At 42.2% G+C, this 15,014-nt stretch overlaps 2 protein-coding genes across 2 annotated transcripts in view; both read right to left on the reverse strand.

Moving 5' to 3' along the window:
- Positions 1-4,934, reverse strand: part of LOC129847326 (DNA damage-binding protein 2-like) — a 41,136-nt gene extending 36,202 nt beyond the window's left edge. Inside the window, exons 1-3 of the mRNA XM_055915082.1 lie at positions 4,766-4,934; positions 2,685-2,834; positions 2,277-2,398 (exon numbers count right to left, since the gene is read on the reverse strand). Of these exons, the coding sequence (XP_055771057.1) occupies positions 2,277-2,398; positions 2,685-2,832 (270 nt within the window). The 5' untranslated portion in view covers positions 2,833-2,834; positions 4,766-4,934. The remainder of the gene's footprint in view (positions 1-2,276; positions 2,399-2,684; positions 2,835-4,765) is intronic.
- Positions 4,935-10,968: 6,034 nt separating this feature from the next.
- On the reverse strand, positions 10,969-14,643 carry LOC129847329 (tripartite motif-containing protein 16-like; the record flags this gene model as incomplete). Its single annotated transcript, XM_055915083.1, has 4 exons — positions 10,969-13,701; positions 13,933-13,992; positions 14,118-14,277; positions 14,410-14,643. Coding segments are annotated over 4 exons (981 nt in total), but the record flags the coding sequence as incomplete, so codon positions are not given.
- Between the last annotated feature and the right edge of the window lie 371 nt (positions 14,644-15,014).

Raw genomic sequence — 15,014 nt, forward strand, 5'->3', positions numbered from 1 at the left:
CTACTGTTCCCTAGTCACTCTACTAGCTGTCACCCTACTAGCTGTCAGACACTACTGTTCCCTAGTCACCCTACTAGCTGTCACCCTACTAGCTGTCACCCTACTAGCTGTCAGACACCACTGTTCCCTAGTCACCCTACTAGCTGTAAGACACTACCGTTCCCTAGTCACCCTACTAGCTGTCAGACACTACCGTTCCCTAGTCACCCTACTAGCTGTCACCCTACTAGCTGTCACCCTACTAGCTGTCAGACACTACCGTTCCCTAGTCACCCTACTAGCTGTCACCCTACTAGCTGTCACCCTACTAGCTGTCAGACACTACTGTTCCCTAGTCACCCTACTAGCTGTCAGACACTACTGTTCCCTAGTAACCCTACTAGCTGTCACCCTACTAGCTGTCACCCTACTAGCTGTCACCCTACTAGCTGTCAGACACTACTGTTCCCTAGTCACCCTACTAGCTGTCAGACACTACTGTTCCCTAGTCACCCTACTAGCTGTCAGACACTACTGTTCCCTAGTCACCCTACTAGCTGTCAGACATTACTGTTCCCTAGTCACCCTACTAGCTGTCAGACACTACCGTTCCCTAGTCACCCTACTAGCTGTCAGACACCACTGTTCCCTAGTCACCCTACTAGCTGTCACCCTACTAGCTGTCACCCTACTAGCTGTCAGACACCACTGTTCCCTAGTCACCCTACTAGCTGTCAGACACTACTGTTCCCTAGACACCCTACTAGCTGTCAGACACTACTGTTCCCTAGTCACCCTACTAGCTGTCAGACACCACTGTTCCCTAGTCACCCTACTAGCTGTCAGACACTACTGTTCCCTAGACACCCTACTAGCTGTCAGACACTACTGTTCCCTAGTCACTCTACTAGCTGTCACCCTACTAGCTGTCACCCTACTAGCTGTCAGACACTACTGTTCCCTAGTCACCCTACTAGCTGTCAGACACTAATGTTCCCTAGTCACCCTACTAGCTGTCAGACACTACTGTTCCCTAGTCACCTTACTAGCTGTCAGACACTACTGTTCCCTAGTCACCCTACTAGCTGTCAGACACTACTGTTCCCTAGTCACCCTACTAGCTGTCACCCTACTAGCTGTCAGACACTACTGTTCCCTAGTCACCCTACTAGCTGTCAGACACTACCGTTCCCTAGTCACCCTACTAGCTGTCAGACACTACTGTTCCCTAGTCACCCTACTAGCTGTCACCCTACTAGCTGTCACCCTACTAGCTGTCAGACACTACTGTTCCCTAGTCACCCTACTAGCTGTCAGACACTACTGTTCCCTAGTCACCCTACTAGCTGTCAGACACTACTGTTCCCTAGTCACTCTACTAGCTGTCAGCCTACTAGCTGTCACCCTACTAGCTGTCAGACACCACTGTTCCCTAGTCACTCTACTAGCCGTCAGCCTACTAGCTGTCACCCTACTAGCTGTCAGACACTACCGTTCCCTAGTCACCCTACTAGCTGTCAGACACTACCGTTCCCTAGTCACCCTACTAGCTGTCAGACACTACCGTTCCCTAGTCACCCTACTAGCTGTCAGACACTACCGTTCCCTAGTCACCCTACTAGCTGTCAGACACTACTGTTCCCTAGTCACCCTACTAGCTGTCAGACACTACCGTTCCCTAGTCACCCTACTAGCTGTCAGACACTACTGTTCCCTAGTCACCCTACTAGCTGTCAGACACTACCGTTCCCTAGTCACCCTACTAGCTGTCAGACACTACCGTTCCCTAGTCACCCTACTAGCTGTCAGACACTACTGTTCCCTAGTCACCCTACTAGCTGTCAGACACCACTGTTCCCTAGTCACTCTACTAGCTGTCAGCCTACTAGCTGTCACCCTACTAGCTGTCAGACACTACTGTTCCCTAGTCACCCTACTAGCTGTCAGACACTACTGTTCCCTAGTCACCCTACTAGCTGTCAAGACACACTAGTCTGACTGTAGTAATGTACCGGTCTCATCTGAGAATGAAGGCTCAGCCCCAGTGTACTCTGGTAAATGTAGTGTACCTGTCTCATCTGAGAATGAAGGCTCAGCCCCAGTGTACTCTGGTAAATGTAGTGTACCGGTCTCATCTGAGAATGAAGGCTCAGCCCCAGTGTACTCTGGTAAATGTAGTGTACCTGTCTCATCTGAGAATGAAGGCTCTGCCCCAGTGTACTCTGGTAAATGTAGTGTACCTGTCTCATCTGTGAATGAAGGCGCTGCCCCATTGTACTCTGGTAAATGTAGTGTACCTGTCTCATCTGAGAATGAAGGCTCTGCCCCAGTGTACTCTGGTAAATGTAGTGCAGGATGCTTCCTGGTCCACTTCTCTTCCCAACTGAAAACTTGGTCATGGTAGTTGGGAAAACAGGCCCTGAAATACAAGACCGGTACAGTCAATAACATCAAAGAACGGAAAGAGTCACTTCTCTCTGTGACAAGATTTATACAGTAACATTTCTGGAGGGGGAAAATGAAATACAAGACCGGTACAGTCAATAACATCAAAGAACGGAAAGAGTCACTTCTCTCTGTGAGAAGATTTATACAGTAACATTTCTGGAGGGGGAAAATGAAATACAAGACAGTGCAGCCAATCAAAAGCTTCTATAACGGAGAATGGCGTTTCTATTAGATCCATTGGTATTTTACTAGCAGACCTGTTTTCAATGTGGTCTTCCCGTCCATCTTCTGCCGTAGCTTCTTGGAGATGGTTTGTCCTGCAGCCCCAGACGTGTCTCCATTCTGCTTCCTCGACTTCTGCTTAGATTCAGATGCTTCTGAAGGAGCCTTCTTTGCCCGTGCCATTTCTGAGTGTGTTAAAATAAAACGAATCACTTGTGTTCACGGCTAAATCAAAGTTTGACAGGCTCTTCAAACCCCAAGTGTATTTGACAAACACCTGTGCAGTGCAGCTACGGATGGACTACTATCCTATTCCTCATCCTGAAATGAATGGAAGATAAAATGGGGGAAGTGACACCTCATCAACATGAACAAAAACAGTAACTTATGTTTTCAAATTGGGATCAACCACATGGATCGACAAAGAAAACATCAAATAGATACACAGTATGTATTCTAGCTAGAAAAGATACCTTCACCTGGTACAGACCTTCACCCGGCACCGACCTTCACCCGGCACCGACCTTCACCCGGCACCGACCTTCACCTGGCACCGACCTTCACCTGTTTACATACTGTTTTACCCCCTTTATGTGTATATACAGTATTCTAGTCAAGGTTCTGCCGTACAGTTTCTCTATTCACATATTGATTTCACCTTTATTTAACTAGGCAAGTCAGGTAAGAACAAATTCTTATTTACAATGACGGCCTACACTGTCCAAACCCGGATGACGCTGGGCCAATTGTGCGCTGCCCGATGGGACTCACGGCCGGTTGTGATACAGCCTGGATTCAAATTACAAAAACACTATTCCTTGTGTAGCAAACTTTATAAAAATAAAAAAAAATGGGGGGGGGGGGGGGGGGGCTACTTTCCTAAAACAATAATTGTCCACCTCATAGTTCAGCTGTCAGACATTTGAACACTGAAAGTATCAGGGCATTGTACGCAAAGGCATCCGGGTTGCACTGCCTTCAGATCATAGACCTGCAGTAGCTAAAGCTTAATATTAATAATAGCCACACCAGACCAAACTTACGAAAACATTTCTAAACTTTATTAGGATCATATCAAAAATAAGTCATGCCATTGTTTATAGGGAAAATATTAGCAGATGAGCAAATGTAAACCGGGGGGGCGGAAACTCACTACCTGCCCCCCAAAAAAACACACCCCTCCCCCTCCAGTAAATTTCGATCTGTCCCTAATTTCCTGCAATTCTATCCATTTTGCTACGGGGTGTTGTACTGTGTATTTATATACTGTATTCTCGACATAACTCATTCTAATAGTTCTACTACTGAATTGCATTTTAGTTACACTGCTTATACAAATCAAATCAATTTATATGGCTCTTCTTACATCAGCTGATATCTCAAAGTACTGTACAGAAACCCAGCCTAAAACCCCAAACAGCAAGCAATGCAGGTGTAGAAGCACGGTGGTTAGGAAAAACTCCCTACAAAGGCCCAAACCTAGGAAGAAAACTAGAGAGGAACCAGGCTATGAGGGGTGGCCAGTCCTCTTCTGGCTGTGCCGGGTGGAGATTATAACAGAACTATGCCAAGATGTTCAAATGTTCATAAATGACCAGCAGGGTCAAATAATAATAATCACAGTAGTTGTTGAGGGTGCAACAGGTCAGCACCTCAGGAGTAAATGTCAGTTGGCTTTTCATAGCCGATCATAAAGAGTATCTCTACCGCTCCTGCAGTTTCTAGAGAGTTGAAAACAGCAGGTCTGGGACAGGTAGCACGTCCCACGTACACACCGCACATGTATTTATATACTGGATTCTTATTAACTCCCTCTAATATATCTACTACTGTACATGTCATTCCTAATATCTCTTGTGTAAATGCATCATTATTATTGTTTTTATTGATTATTTGTGTACCTATTTGACATTTTACTGCATTGTTAGGAGCTAGTTGCGTAAGCATTTCGCTGCACCCGGTTTACCATCTGCCAAACTGTGTGCACACGTAACACGACCAATACACTTTTGTATTTGATTTAATGGTTGCACAACAACAAACGACTAACGCTACGGCCGGACAACCAGTCCGACTATGTCATGCGTGTTCTTCAAATGACATGAAAATACATTACCAGTGCAATAGGATAGCGCTCCTTCTTCTTCGTTGAATTGTTATTTTCATGTACACTCCACACGTGAGAAGTGCTTTATGTAAGTGAAAGCCCAGTGTTTTGTAACGTCTCTGTGTTACATCTTCTGCCCGGCAGGCGGCATGTTGGAAATGGATTATAGAAGTTTTGTACACCGGAAATAGTAGGTTGGGACTTCCGGGTGTTCCGTCTACGCTGATTAGTTGAATTCGTCCGCGAGGCGGCTGAGCGGAGCGAGTTTGAAACAAGTGGAGAAGTAAACAAGGAGACTGAGTTGAGAAAGTCAAACGGTAACAATTCACAATGATACGACCTAAGTGAGTATAAATGTTGCGATTGCAATGAAAATTATGTATTATTTAATTATTTGCAAATACCAGTTATCGCAAACGAATCTCGTCAAGCCGAAACCTTAGTTACTGTTACTAGCCGCCTACCACCCGGTACTCTACCCTGCACCTTAGTTACTGTTACTAGCCGCCTACCACCTGGTACTCTACCCTGCACCTTAGTTACTGTTACTAGCCTGCTACCACCTGGTACTCTACCCTGCACCTTAGTTACTGTTACTAGCCTGCTACCACCCGGTACTCTACCCTGCGCCTTAGTTACTGTTACTAGCCGCCTACCACCCGGTACTCTACCCTGCACCTTAGTTACTGTTACTAGCCTGCTACCACCTGGTACTCTACCCTGCACCTTAGTTACTGTTACTAGCCGCCTACCACCTGGTACTCTACCCTGCACCCTAGAGACTGTTACTAGCCTGCTACCACCTGGTACTCTACCCTGCACCTTAGAGACTGTTACTAGCCTGCTACCACCCGGTACTCTACCCTGCACCTTAGAGACTGTTACTAGCCGCCTACCACCTGGTACTCTACCCTGCACCTTAGTTACTGTTACTAGCCTGCTCCCACCCGGTACTCTACCCTGCACCTTAGTTACTGTTGCTAGCCTGTTACCACCCAGTACTCTACCCTGCACCTTAGTTACTGTTACTAGCCGCCTACCACCCGGTACTCTACCCTGCACCTTAGTTACTGTTACTAGCCTGTTACCACCCAGTACTCTACCCTGCACCTTAGTTACTGTTACTAGCCTGCTACCACCCGGTACTCTACCCTGCACCTTAGAGACTGTTACTAGCCGGCTACCACCCGGTACTCTACCCTGCACCTTAGAGACTGTTACTAGCCTGCTACCACCTGGTACTCTACCCTGAACCTTAGAGACTGTTACTAGCCTGCTACCACCCGGTACTCTACCCTGCACCTTAGTTACTGTTACTAGCCGCCTACCACCTGGTACTCTACCCTGCACCTTAGTTACTGTTACTAGACTTTGGAGAAGTGCAAACTTTTGACTGGTCCTGTATGTTAAGGGGATGGTTCACCCCAATAGAAAGGTTCATACCTCTAAATACCATCTTATTAGATGGAGCCATTTCCCCCCATTAGTTTGGGATTCAGACCTGCAGTCATCTTCATTTCAGACACTTTGGAGAAGTGTTCCACAGGCAGTAAATCTATTGTAGAATAAATGGAACCTGGATCCATTTCATTCTATTAACATGGTTTATGTGTTATAGCAGTAATGGGGTTAAACTGATATTACAATGACAACTCCATAGGTGGTACCAGGTCAGGGGAGTTCATCTCTGCTCCCAGCATCCCTGGGACAGTACTGATCAACATAGCTGACCTGATGCAGAGGTGGACCAGTGATGTTTTCCTCTCAGTGGTGAGACTTGCCCTTCCATTTGACACACCTTTACCTGATGAGATCATACAAGACGTTACAGGCTTATTGCACGTGGAAACAGACCTGCGTTAAAATAATGTTGAATATTTAATAAGCAGTGTTTGATTGAGTTTGTTGTAATGGAACCAATAGAAAAGTCCTAAAAGTACAAACAAACCCCGCCCACCTGGAGGACTAAAGGAAATGCTCAAAGTATTTGTAAGATTTCAAATAGTATTTGAATCCAGGGTTGTATTCGTTAGAGAACACTGTATCAAAACATTTAGCTACAGAATTGTTTTAGTTCAGTTAGTCCCTCCCTGTTTCAGTTCATTTTCTTCAGTTTGGTGCCTCGTGAATATGATTCAGGTCTCCGTGGAAACAGCAATGTAAATTCACCTTTTATATGCATTTATATGATAAACACAAGAAGTATCTTTAACAGCACCTTTTCAAGGCAGACAGCAGATGATATTCATGATCGTTTGATAAACATACTTTTGTAATTAGAATTTAGGTTAACATACTCTTCACCTCTTTAGTTCACTTTCATAAAAAAAAATCAAAATGAGTTTTAAAAGACTCTTACCCCCATTTTGTCCTCCACCTTCACAATTTGAAGTATTAAACAGACTTGTGAACAGATTAAATGTGTGAAATGCACTCATTTGGGATCTGGTGTTCACCTGGGACTCTCTATCTTACTGGTATATTAACACATTTTGCAGGTCAAAACTCCATCCCACCAAAACAGGCTGAAATGTCAAGTGGACTTTTCAAACAGCTGTTACACTAAAAGGACATTATCATTTTCTCAATGTCACAGTATTATTCCAACATCATAGCGTTCAAATATATATAGAAACACAGGAAAATCACATTTACCTGGGCCTTAAAACATTCTGCACCTGAAATTGGGGCAAATGCTTAATAAATTAGAAAGAAATTAATACTTAACTAAAATGGAGGGAAATTACATTATACCTTAAGTTATTACATTATAATGTGTTATTACAGTAATTATTGGTTATTACATTATAATTTGCAGTATGACTGTCGGGCCCTTCACTCCTAGTGCCACTGACAAGGGGCCAATGTGTCACTAGAGGCAGGACTGATAAACTAATGACTGTCTCATGTTGAAAGTCCAAGTCAGTATCATGCATTTACAGCTCAAGTTATTCCATATACTTTGACTAGTCTAGTTATTCCATATACTTTGACTAGTCTAGTTATTCCATATACTTTGACTAGTCTAGTTATTCCATATACTTTGACTAGTCTAGTTATTCCATATACTTTGACTAGTCTAGTTATTCCATATACTTTGACTAGTCTAGTTATTCCATATACTTTGACTAGTCTAGTTATTCCATATACTTTGACTAGTCTAGTCATACCATAAATGTTTTTGTGTATTGTACCTTGACTAGTCTGGTCATTCCATAAATGTTCTTGTGTATTGTACCTTGACTAGTCTGGTCATTCCATAAATGTTCTTGTGTATTGTACCTTGACTAGTCTGGTCATTCCATAAATGTTATTGTGTATTGTACCTTGACTAGTCTGGTCATTCCATAAATGTTATCGTGTATTGTACCTTGACTAGTCTAGTCATTCCATAAATGTCTTTGTGTATTGTACCTTGACTAGTCTGGTCATTCCATAAATGTTATTGTGTATTGTACCTTGACTAGTCTGGTCATTCTATAAATGTTATTGTGTATTGTACCTTGACTAGTCTGGTCATTCCATAAATGTTCTTCTGTATTGTACCTTGACTAGTCTGGTCATTCTATAAATGTTATTGTGTATTGTACCTTGACTAGTCTGGTCATTCCATAAATGTTATTGTGTATTGTACCTTGACTAGTCTGGTCATTCTATAAATGTTATTGTGTATTGTACCTTGACTAGTCTGGTCATTCTATAAATGTTATTGTGTATTGTACCTTGACTAGTCTGGTCATTCTATAAATGTTATTGTGTATTGTACCTTGACTAGTCTGGTCATTCTATAAATGTTATTGTGTATTGTACCTTGACTAGTCTGGTCATTCTATAAATGTTATTGTGTATTGTACCTTGACTAGTCTGGTCATTCTATAAATGTTATTGTGTATTGTACCTTGACTAGTCTGGTCATTCTATAAATGTTATTGTGTATTGTACCTTGACTAGTCTGGTCATTCCATAAATGTTTTTGTGTATTGTACCTTGACTAGTCTGGTCATTCCATAAATGTTATTGTGTATTGTACCTTGACTAGTCTGGTCATTCCATAAATGTTTTTGTGTATTTTACCTTGACTAGTCTGGTCATTCCATAAATGTTATTGTGTATTGTACCTTTACTAGTCTGGTCATTCCATAAATGTTTTTGTGTATTGTACCTTGACTAGTCTGGTCATTCCATAAATGTTATTGTGTATTGTACCTTGACTAGTCTGGTCATTCCATAAATGTTATTGTGTATTGTACCTTGACTAGTCTGGTCATTCTATAAATGTTATTGTGTATTGTACCTTGACTAGTCTGGTCATTCCATAAATGTTATTGTGTATTTTACCTTGACTAGTCTGGTCATTCCATAAATGTTATTGTGTATTTTACCTTGACTAGTCTGGTCATTCCATAAATGTTATTGTGTATTGTACCTTGACTAGTCTGGTCATTCCATAAATGTTATTGTGTATTGTACCTTGACTAGTCTGGTCATTCCATAAATGTTATTGTGTATTGTACCTTGACTAGTCTGGTCATTCCATAAATGTTTTTGTGTATTGTACCTTGACTAGTCTGGTCATTCCATAAATGTTTTTGTGTATTGTACCTTGACTAGTCTGGTCATTCCATAAATGTTTTTGTGTATTGTACCTTGACTAGTCTGGTCATTCCATAAATGTTTTTGTGTATTGTACCTTGACTAGTCTGGTCATTCCATAAATGTTTTTGTGTATTGTACCTTGACTAGTCTGGTCATTCCATAAATGTTTTTGTGTATTGTACCTTGACTAGTCTGGTCATTCCATAAATGTTTTTGTGTATTGTACCTTGACTAATCAAATTCTTACATGTTTTAACAGATTGGTGTATTATTAATTGATCCATAATGTAATAACCAATAATTACTGTAATAACTCATTATAATGTAATAACCAATAATTACTGTAATAACTCATTATAATGTAATAACCAATAATTACTGTAATAACTCATTATAATGTAATAACCAATAATTACTGTAATAACTCATTATAATGTAATAACCAATAATTACTGTAATAACTCATTATAATGTAATAACTTACTAGTCCAATGCTCTAACCACTAGGCTACCCTGTCGCCCCAGGTATAGCAATCATATTTTTAATATCTTAATTAATAAAATAATAATTTCCCCCAATTTTTTTTTTTTTTTTTTAAATCATCATTTATTCAATTATCAGTAGAATAGAGTTGAATAAAATATTTTCATAACAAAAAATGTATTGGTCAGAGCCATCATCCCTTCTGTGTAGCCAGATGAATCTTCCTGCTGAACAGCCAATCACATCAAAGTGCTCCCTGCTGCCTGGTGTGCTCTCTCTGGGTTCACTGGGTGTCCAAGGCAACCGCTGTGGAGCCCTGGTTGGTGGTGATCAGGGGTCAATGCTGTTTCACTGGGTGTCCAAGGCAACAGCTGTGGAGCCCTGGTTGGTGGTGATCAGGGATCAATGCTGTTTCACTGGGTATCCAAGGCAACCATAGTAAAGACCAGTATGGACTATCAATACAGGTACTGTATGTAGAACCATAGTAAAGTCCAGTATGGACTATCAATACAGGTACTGTATGTAGAACCATAGTAAAGACCAGTATGGACTATCAATACAGGTACTGTATGTAGAACCATAGTAAAGTCCAGTATGGACTATCAATACAGCTACTGTATGGAGAACCATAGTAAAGACCAGTATGGACTATCAATACAGGTACTGTATGTAGAACCACAGTAAAGCCCAGTATGGACTATCAATACAAAGTGACCATTTAGAATGAGGCCCAGTTCAATGAGAGGAAGTCTTAACAGAACTGGGGGATGACAGACAGGAAGTAGGGGGGTGGAGATCTAATATATTGTTGTGCCAAACACTAAAGCATGATATTGTAATAAATCTACACCCTATTCCCTACGTAGAACACTACTTTAGACCTGGTCAGAAGCACCGTAGTGCACTACGTAGGGAATAGGGAACCATTTGGAACAGAGACATTAATTCCTCTGAACATCTTCCTCTTCCTCATCTGGTTTCTTGAACAGCCCTTCACTCCTCCCCTCTTCCTCCCCTCCTCCCTTTTCATTCTATTCTATCAGCCACACCACTAGCTCACCTCCACACAATACATTTACAAGTTAAAGACACACCTTGGAATAAATAACAAAGGAAAACTATTACTAGATGAAGTTTAGTGTTTTTTATTATTTCCCATCACCATAAATCATATTTAATCACTGAACAGTAGCAGACCTAACTTCATCTGTTCCTGACTCTGGATAGTGGATTAAAAAGACCATCAATCTCCAATGATATTAAAGTACTATTCTGAACATTACTGATATACTGAGTGGCAAGTCAAGATATCTGCTGGTTTTATTGTTTGGTCAATAGCACCACCTGCTGGACAGGTTTAATGTTGCTGGACTGAGCAGTATGGGAGGATGAAAGATGACACATTTAGGGCCGGTTTCCTGGACATCTACATTGAACATACTTTTTAGTCCAGGACTAGGATTAATCTGTGTCTGGGAAACCAGTCCATATAGTTTAGTAGAAAGTAAGTGATACCAGCTTGTAGTGGGCTGACTAGTCCTGAATTGTCCTTTAGTTCCTGGACCTATTTCCATTCAGCTCCAGGTGACAGAGAACACATCAATTAGGACCAACTGAACAGTAGCAGACCTAACTTCATCTGTTCCTGACTCTGGATAGTGGATTAAAAAGACCAATCAATCTCCAATGACATTGCAATTACAAAAATATGAAAACATTGGATTTTAATTCATAACATCTTCTGAAGATCAAATCAGTTAAATCATTGTAGATAAAAACAGAGCAGAATGAATCATCACATCTGGGGACCATCACCACCAGCATGACTAGTATCTATGTGGACCCTACTACAGTTTAACCAGCTCAGCTATAGACTACACCAGCATGACTAGTATCTATGTGGACCCTACTACAGTTTAACCACCTCAGCTATAGACTACACCAGCATGACTAGTATCTATGTGGACCCTACTACAGTTTAACCAGCTCAGCTATAGACTACACCAGCATGACTAGTATCTATGTGGACCCTACTACAGTTTAACCACCTCAGCTATAGACTACACCAGCATGACTAGTATCTATGTGGACCCTACTACAGTTTAACCAGCTCAGCTATAGACTACACCAGCATGACTAGTATCTATGTGGACCCTACTACAGTTTAACCAGCTCAGCTATAGACTACACCAGCATGACTAGTATCTATGTGGACCCTACTACAGTTTAACCAGCTCAGCTATAGACTACACCAGCATGACTAGTATCTATGTGGACCCTACTACAGTTTAACCAGCTCAGCTATAGACTACACCAGCATGACTAGTATCTATGTGAACCCTACTACAGTTTAACCAGCTCAGCTATAGACTACACCAGCATGACTAGTATCTATGTGGACCCTACTACAGTTTAACCAGCTCAGCTATAGACTACACCAGCATGACTAGTATCTATGTGGACCCTACTACAGTTTAACCAGCTCAGCTATAGACTACACCAGCATGACTAGTATCTATGTGGACCCTACTACAGTTTAACCAGCTCAGCTATAGACTACACCAGCATGACTAGTATCTATGTGGACCCTACTACAGTTTAACCAGCTCAGCTATAGACTACACCAGCATGACTAGTATCTATGTGGACCCTACTACAGTTTAACCAGCTCAGCTATAGACTACACCAGCATGACTAGTATCTATGTGAACCCTACTACAGTTTAACCAGCTCAGCTATAGACTACACCAGCATGACTAGTATCTATGTGGACCCTACTACAGTTTAACCAGCTCAGCTATAGACTACACCAGCATGACTAGTATCTATGTGGACCCTACTACAGTTTAACCAGCTCAGCTATAGACTACACCAGCATGACTAGTATCCATGTGGACCCTACTACAGTTTAACCAGCTCAGCTATAGACTACACCAGCATGACTAGTATCTATGTGGACCCTACTACAGTTTAACCAGCTCAGCTATAGACTACACCAGCATGACTAGTATCTATGTGGACTCTACTACAGTTTAACCAGCTCAGCTATAGACTACACCAGCATGACTAGTATCTATGTGGACCCTACTACAGTTTAACCAGCTCAGCTATAGACTACACCAGCATGACTAGTATCTATGTGGACCCTACTACAGTTTAACCAGCTCAGCTATAGACTACACCAACATGACTAGTATCTATGTGGACCCTACTACAGTTTAACCAGCTCAGCTATAGACTACACCAGCATGACTAGTATCTATGTGGACCCTACTACAGTTTAACCAGCTCAGCTATAGACTACACCAGCATGACTAGTATCTATGTGGACCCTACTACAGTTTAACCAGCTCAGCGGTACCAGTAAGACACAAATAATTATAGAGCCTAAACCCAGGATAGAGGGGCTGAGTGAATGTGGTCTGGACTCTGTGGAGGAGGGTCATTGTGTCAGAGACACTGTAGAAGGACAGAGTACCTGCCTTGTGATCCAGGTACACTCCTACTCTGGAGGACTGAGGGCCTGATACTTTAGTCACAACATTATTGTGTCTGAAACAATAACCACCTCTATAGCACTGTAAACTCCAGGACTTGTTATTGTCTCCAAATCCACCATCTGTCTCTGTTCTGCTGATGTCTTTATATGAGACTGCTGTATAAACAACACCAGTCCACTCCACCTCCCAGTAACAGCGTCCAGACAGACCCTCTCTACACAGAACCTGACAGTAGTTGGTGAATCTGTCTGGATGGTCAGGATATGGTTGGACTTGGTCTGTATTGGTCACCTTTCTGTTCCCTTTAGACAGAGAGAGGTGTGTGTGTGCTGTGTTTGGGTCCAGTGTGAGCTGACAGGAATCTGGGAGAAGAGCAGAGACCAATGAGGGGAGTCAGAACAATAAGTTAAGTCAGATACTGTATCTACCCTGTCTTTGATTAGAGCACAGCAGAGATCAAATCAGAGAAACATGAGGAGTCAGATAGATACCCAGTCTTTGATTAGATCTACTATTGCTATATATTTCTAGAGGGATTGTTAGGAGTGTCAGTAAAAAGAGACTGTTAGTTACTTCACAATAAAGAGACTCACATTGTAACAACTGTTCTCTGGTCTTGGGCTCTGGAGGCAGTACAACATCCACTATATTCACTACAGACACACAAACACATTGACAGAGAGAGGGAATGTTATCATCAGACCATATTCCACATGTATATGACTAGTAGGGAACTTTCAATGGTCTAAAGTTGATGTTCTTATTGTTTTCAACACACCTGTAGTGGAGATCTTGGTCCATTCTCCTTTAAGGAAGTCTTCTAGTTTCTCTCTCAGTTCAGACACAGTCTTACTCACATCTCCAAAGTACTGAAGAGGACGGACAACGATGCTGGGTAAGTCTGAAGATACACTGATACTGGAGAGAGACTGATAACTCTGGAGAGACAGAGAGAGAGACAGACAGAGAGAGAGAGAGACAGAAAGATAGACAGGACAACATAATGATGTAGATGAATAGTTTCACATGAAGTTAATTTCATATCACATGTGACAAGACAGTTTAGTTACCTGGAGGAAATGGATGTGATCCTCTGTGTGTGAGAGCTGCTCCAGCTCAGTGCTTCTCTTCCTCAGCTCTGCTATCTCCTGCTTCAGTTGCTCCAGGAGTCCTTCAGTTTGACTCACTTGAGCCTTCTCTTGGGCTCTGATCAGCTCCTTCACCTCAGAGCTCCTTCTCTCAATGGAGCGGATCAGCTCAGTAAAGATCTGATCACTGTCCTCCACTGCTGCCTGTGCAGAGCGCTGTTAAGAGAAAGAGAGAGACAGAGACAGAGAGAGAGACAGAGAGAGAGACATAGAGAGAGACAGAGAGAGAGAGTCAGAGAGAGAGAGACAGAGAGAGAGACAGAGAGAGAGACATAGAGACAGACAGAGCGACAGACAGAGACAGAGACAGAGAGAGAGACAGAGAGAGAGACAGAGAGAGAGACAGAGAGAGAGGGACAGAGCGAGAGAGAGACAGAGAGAAGTCATGCAGAGGAACAGCTCCTGACTTGTTATAACTTTTTGGTTGTTAAGAGCGAGATTGACACGATTCAATTAGCAAAAATGTATAGGTAATCAAATTGTACAACTGAAGATCAACACAGGAGGAAAAGATTGAGAGAGAGTGA

The sequence above is a fragment of the Salvelinus fontinalis genome, unplaced genomic scaffold, assembly GCF_029448725.1.
Source record: "Salvelinus fontinalis isolate EN_2023a unplaced genomic scaffold, ASM2944872v1 scaffold_0777, whole genome shotgun sequence".
Taxonomy (NCBI): Eukaryota; Metazoa; Chordata; class Actinopteri; order Salmoniformes; family Salmonidae; genus Salvelinus; species Salvelinus fontinalis.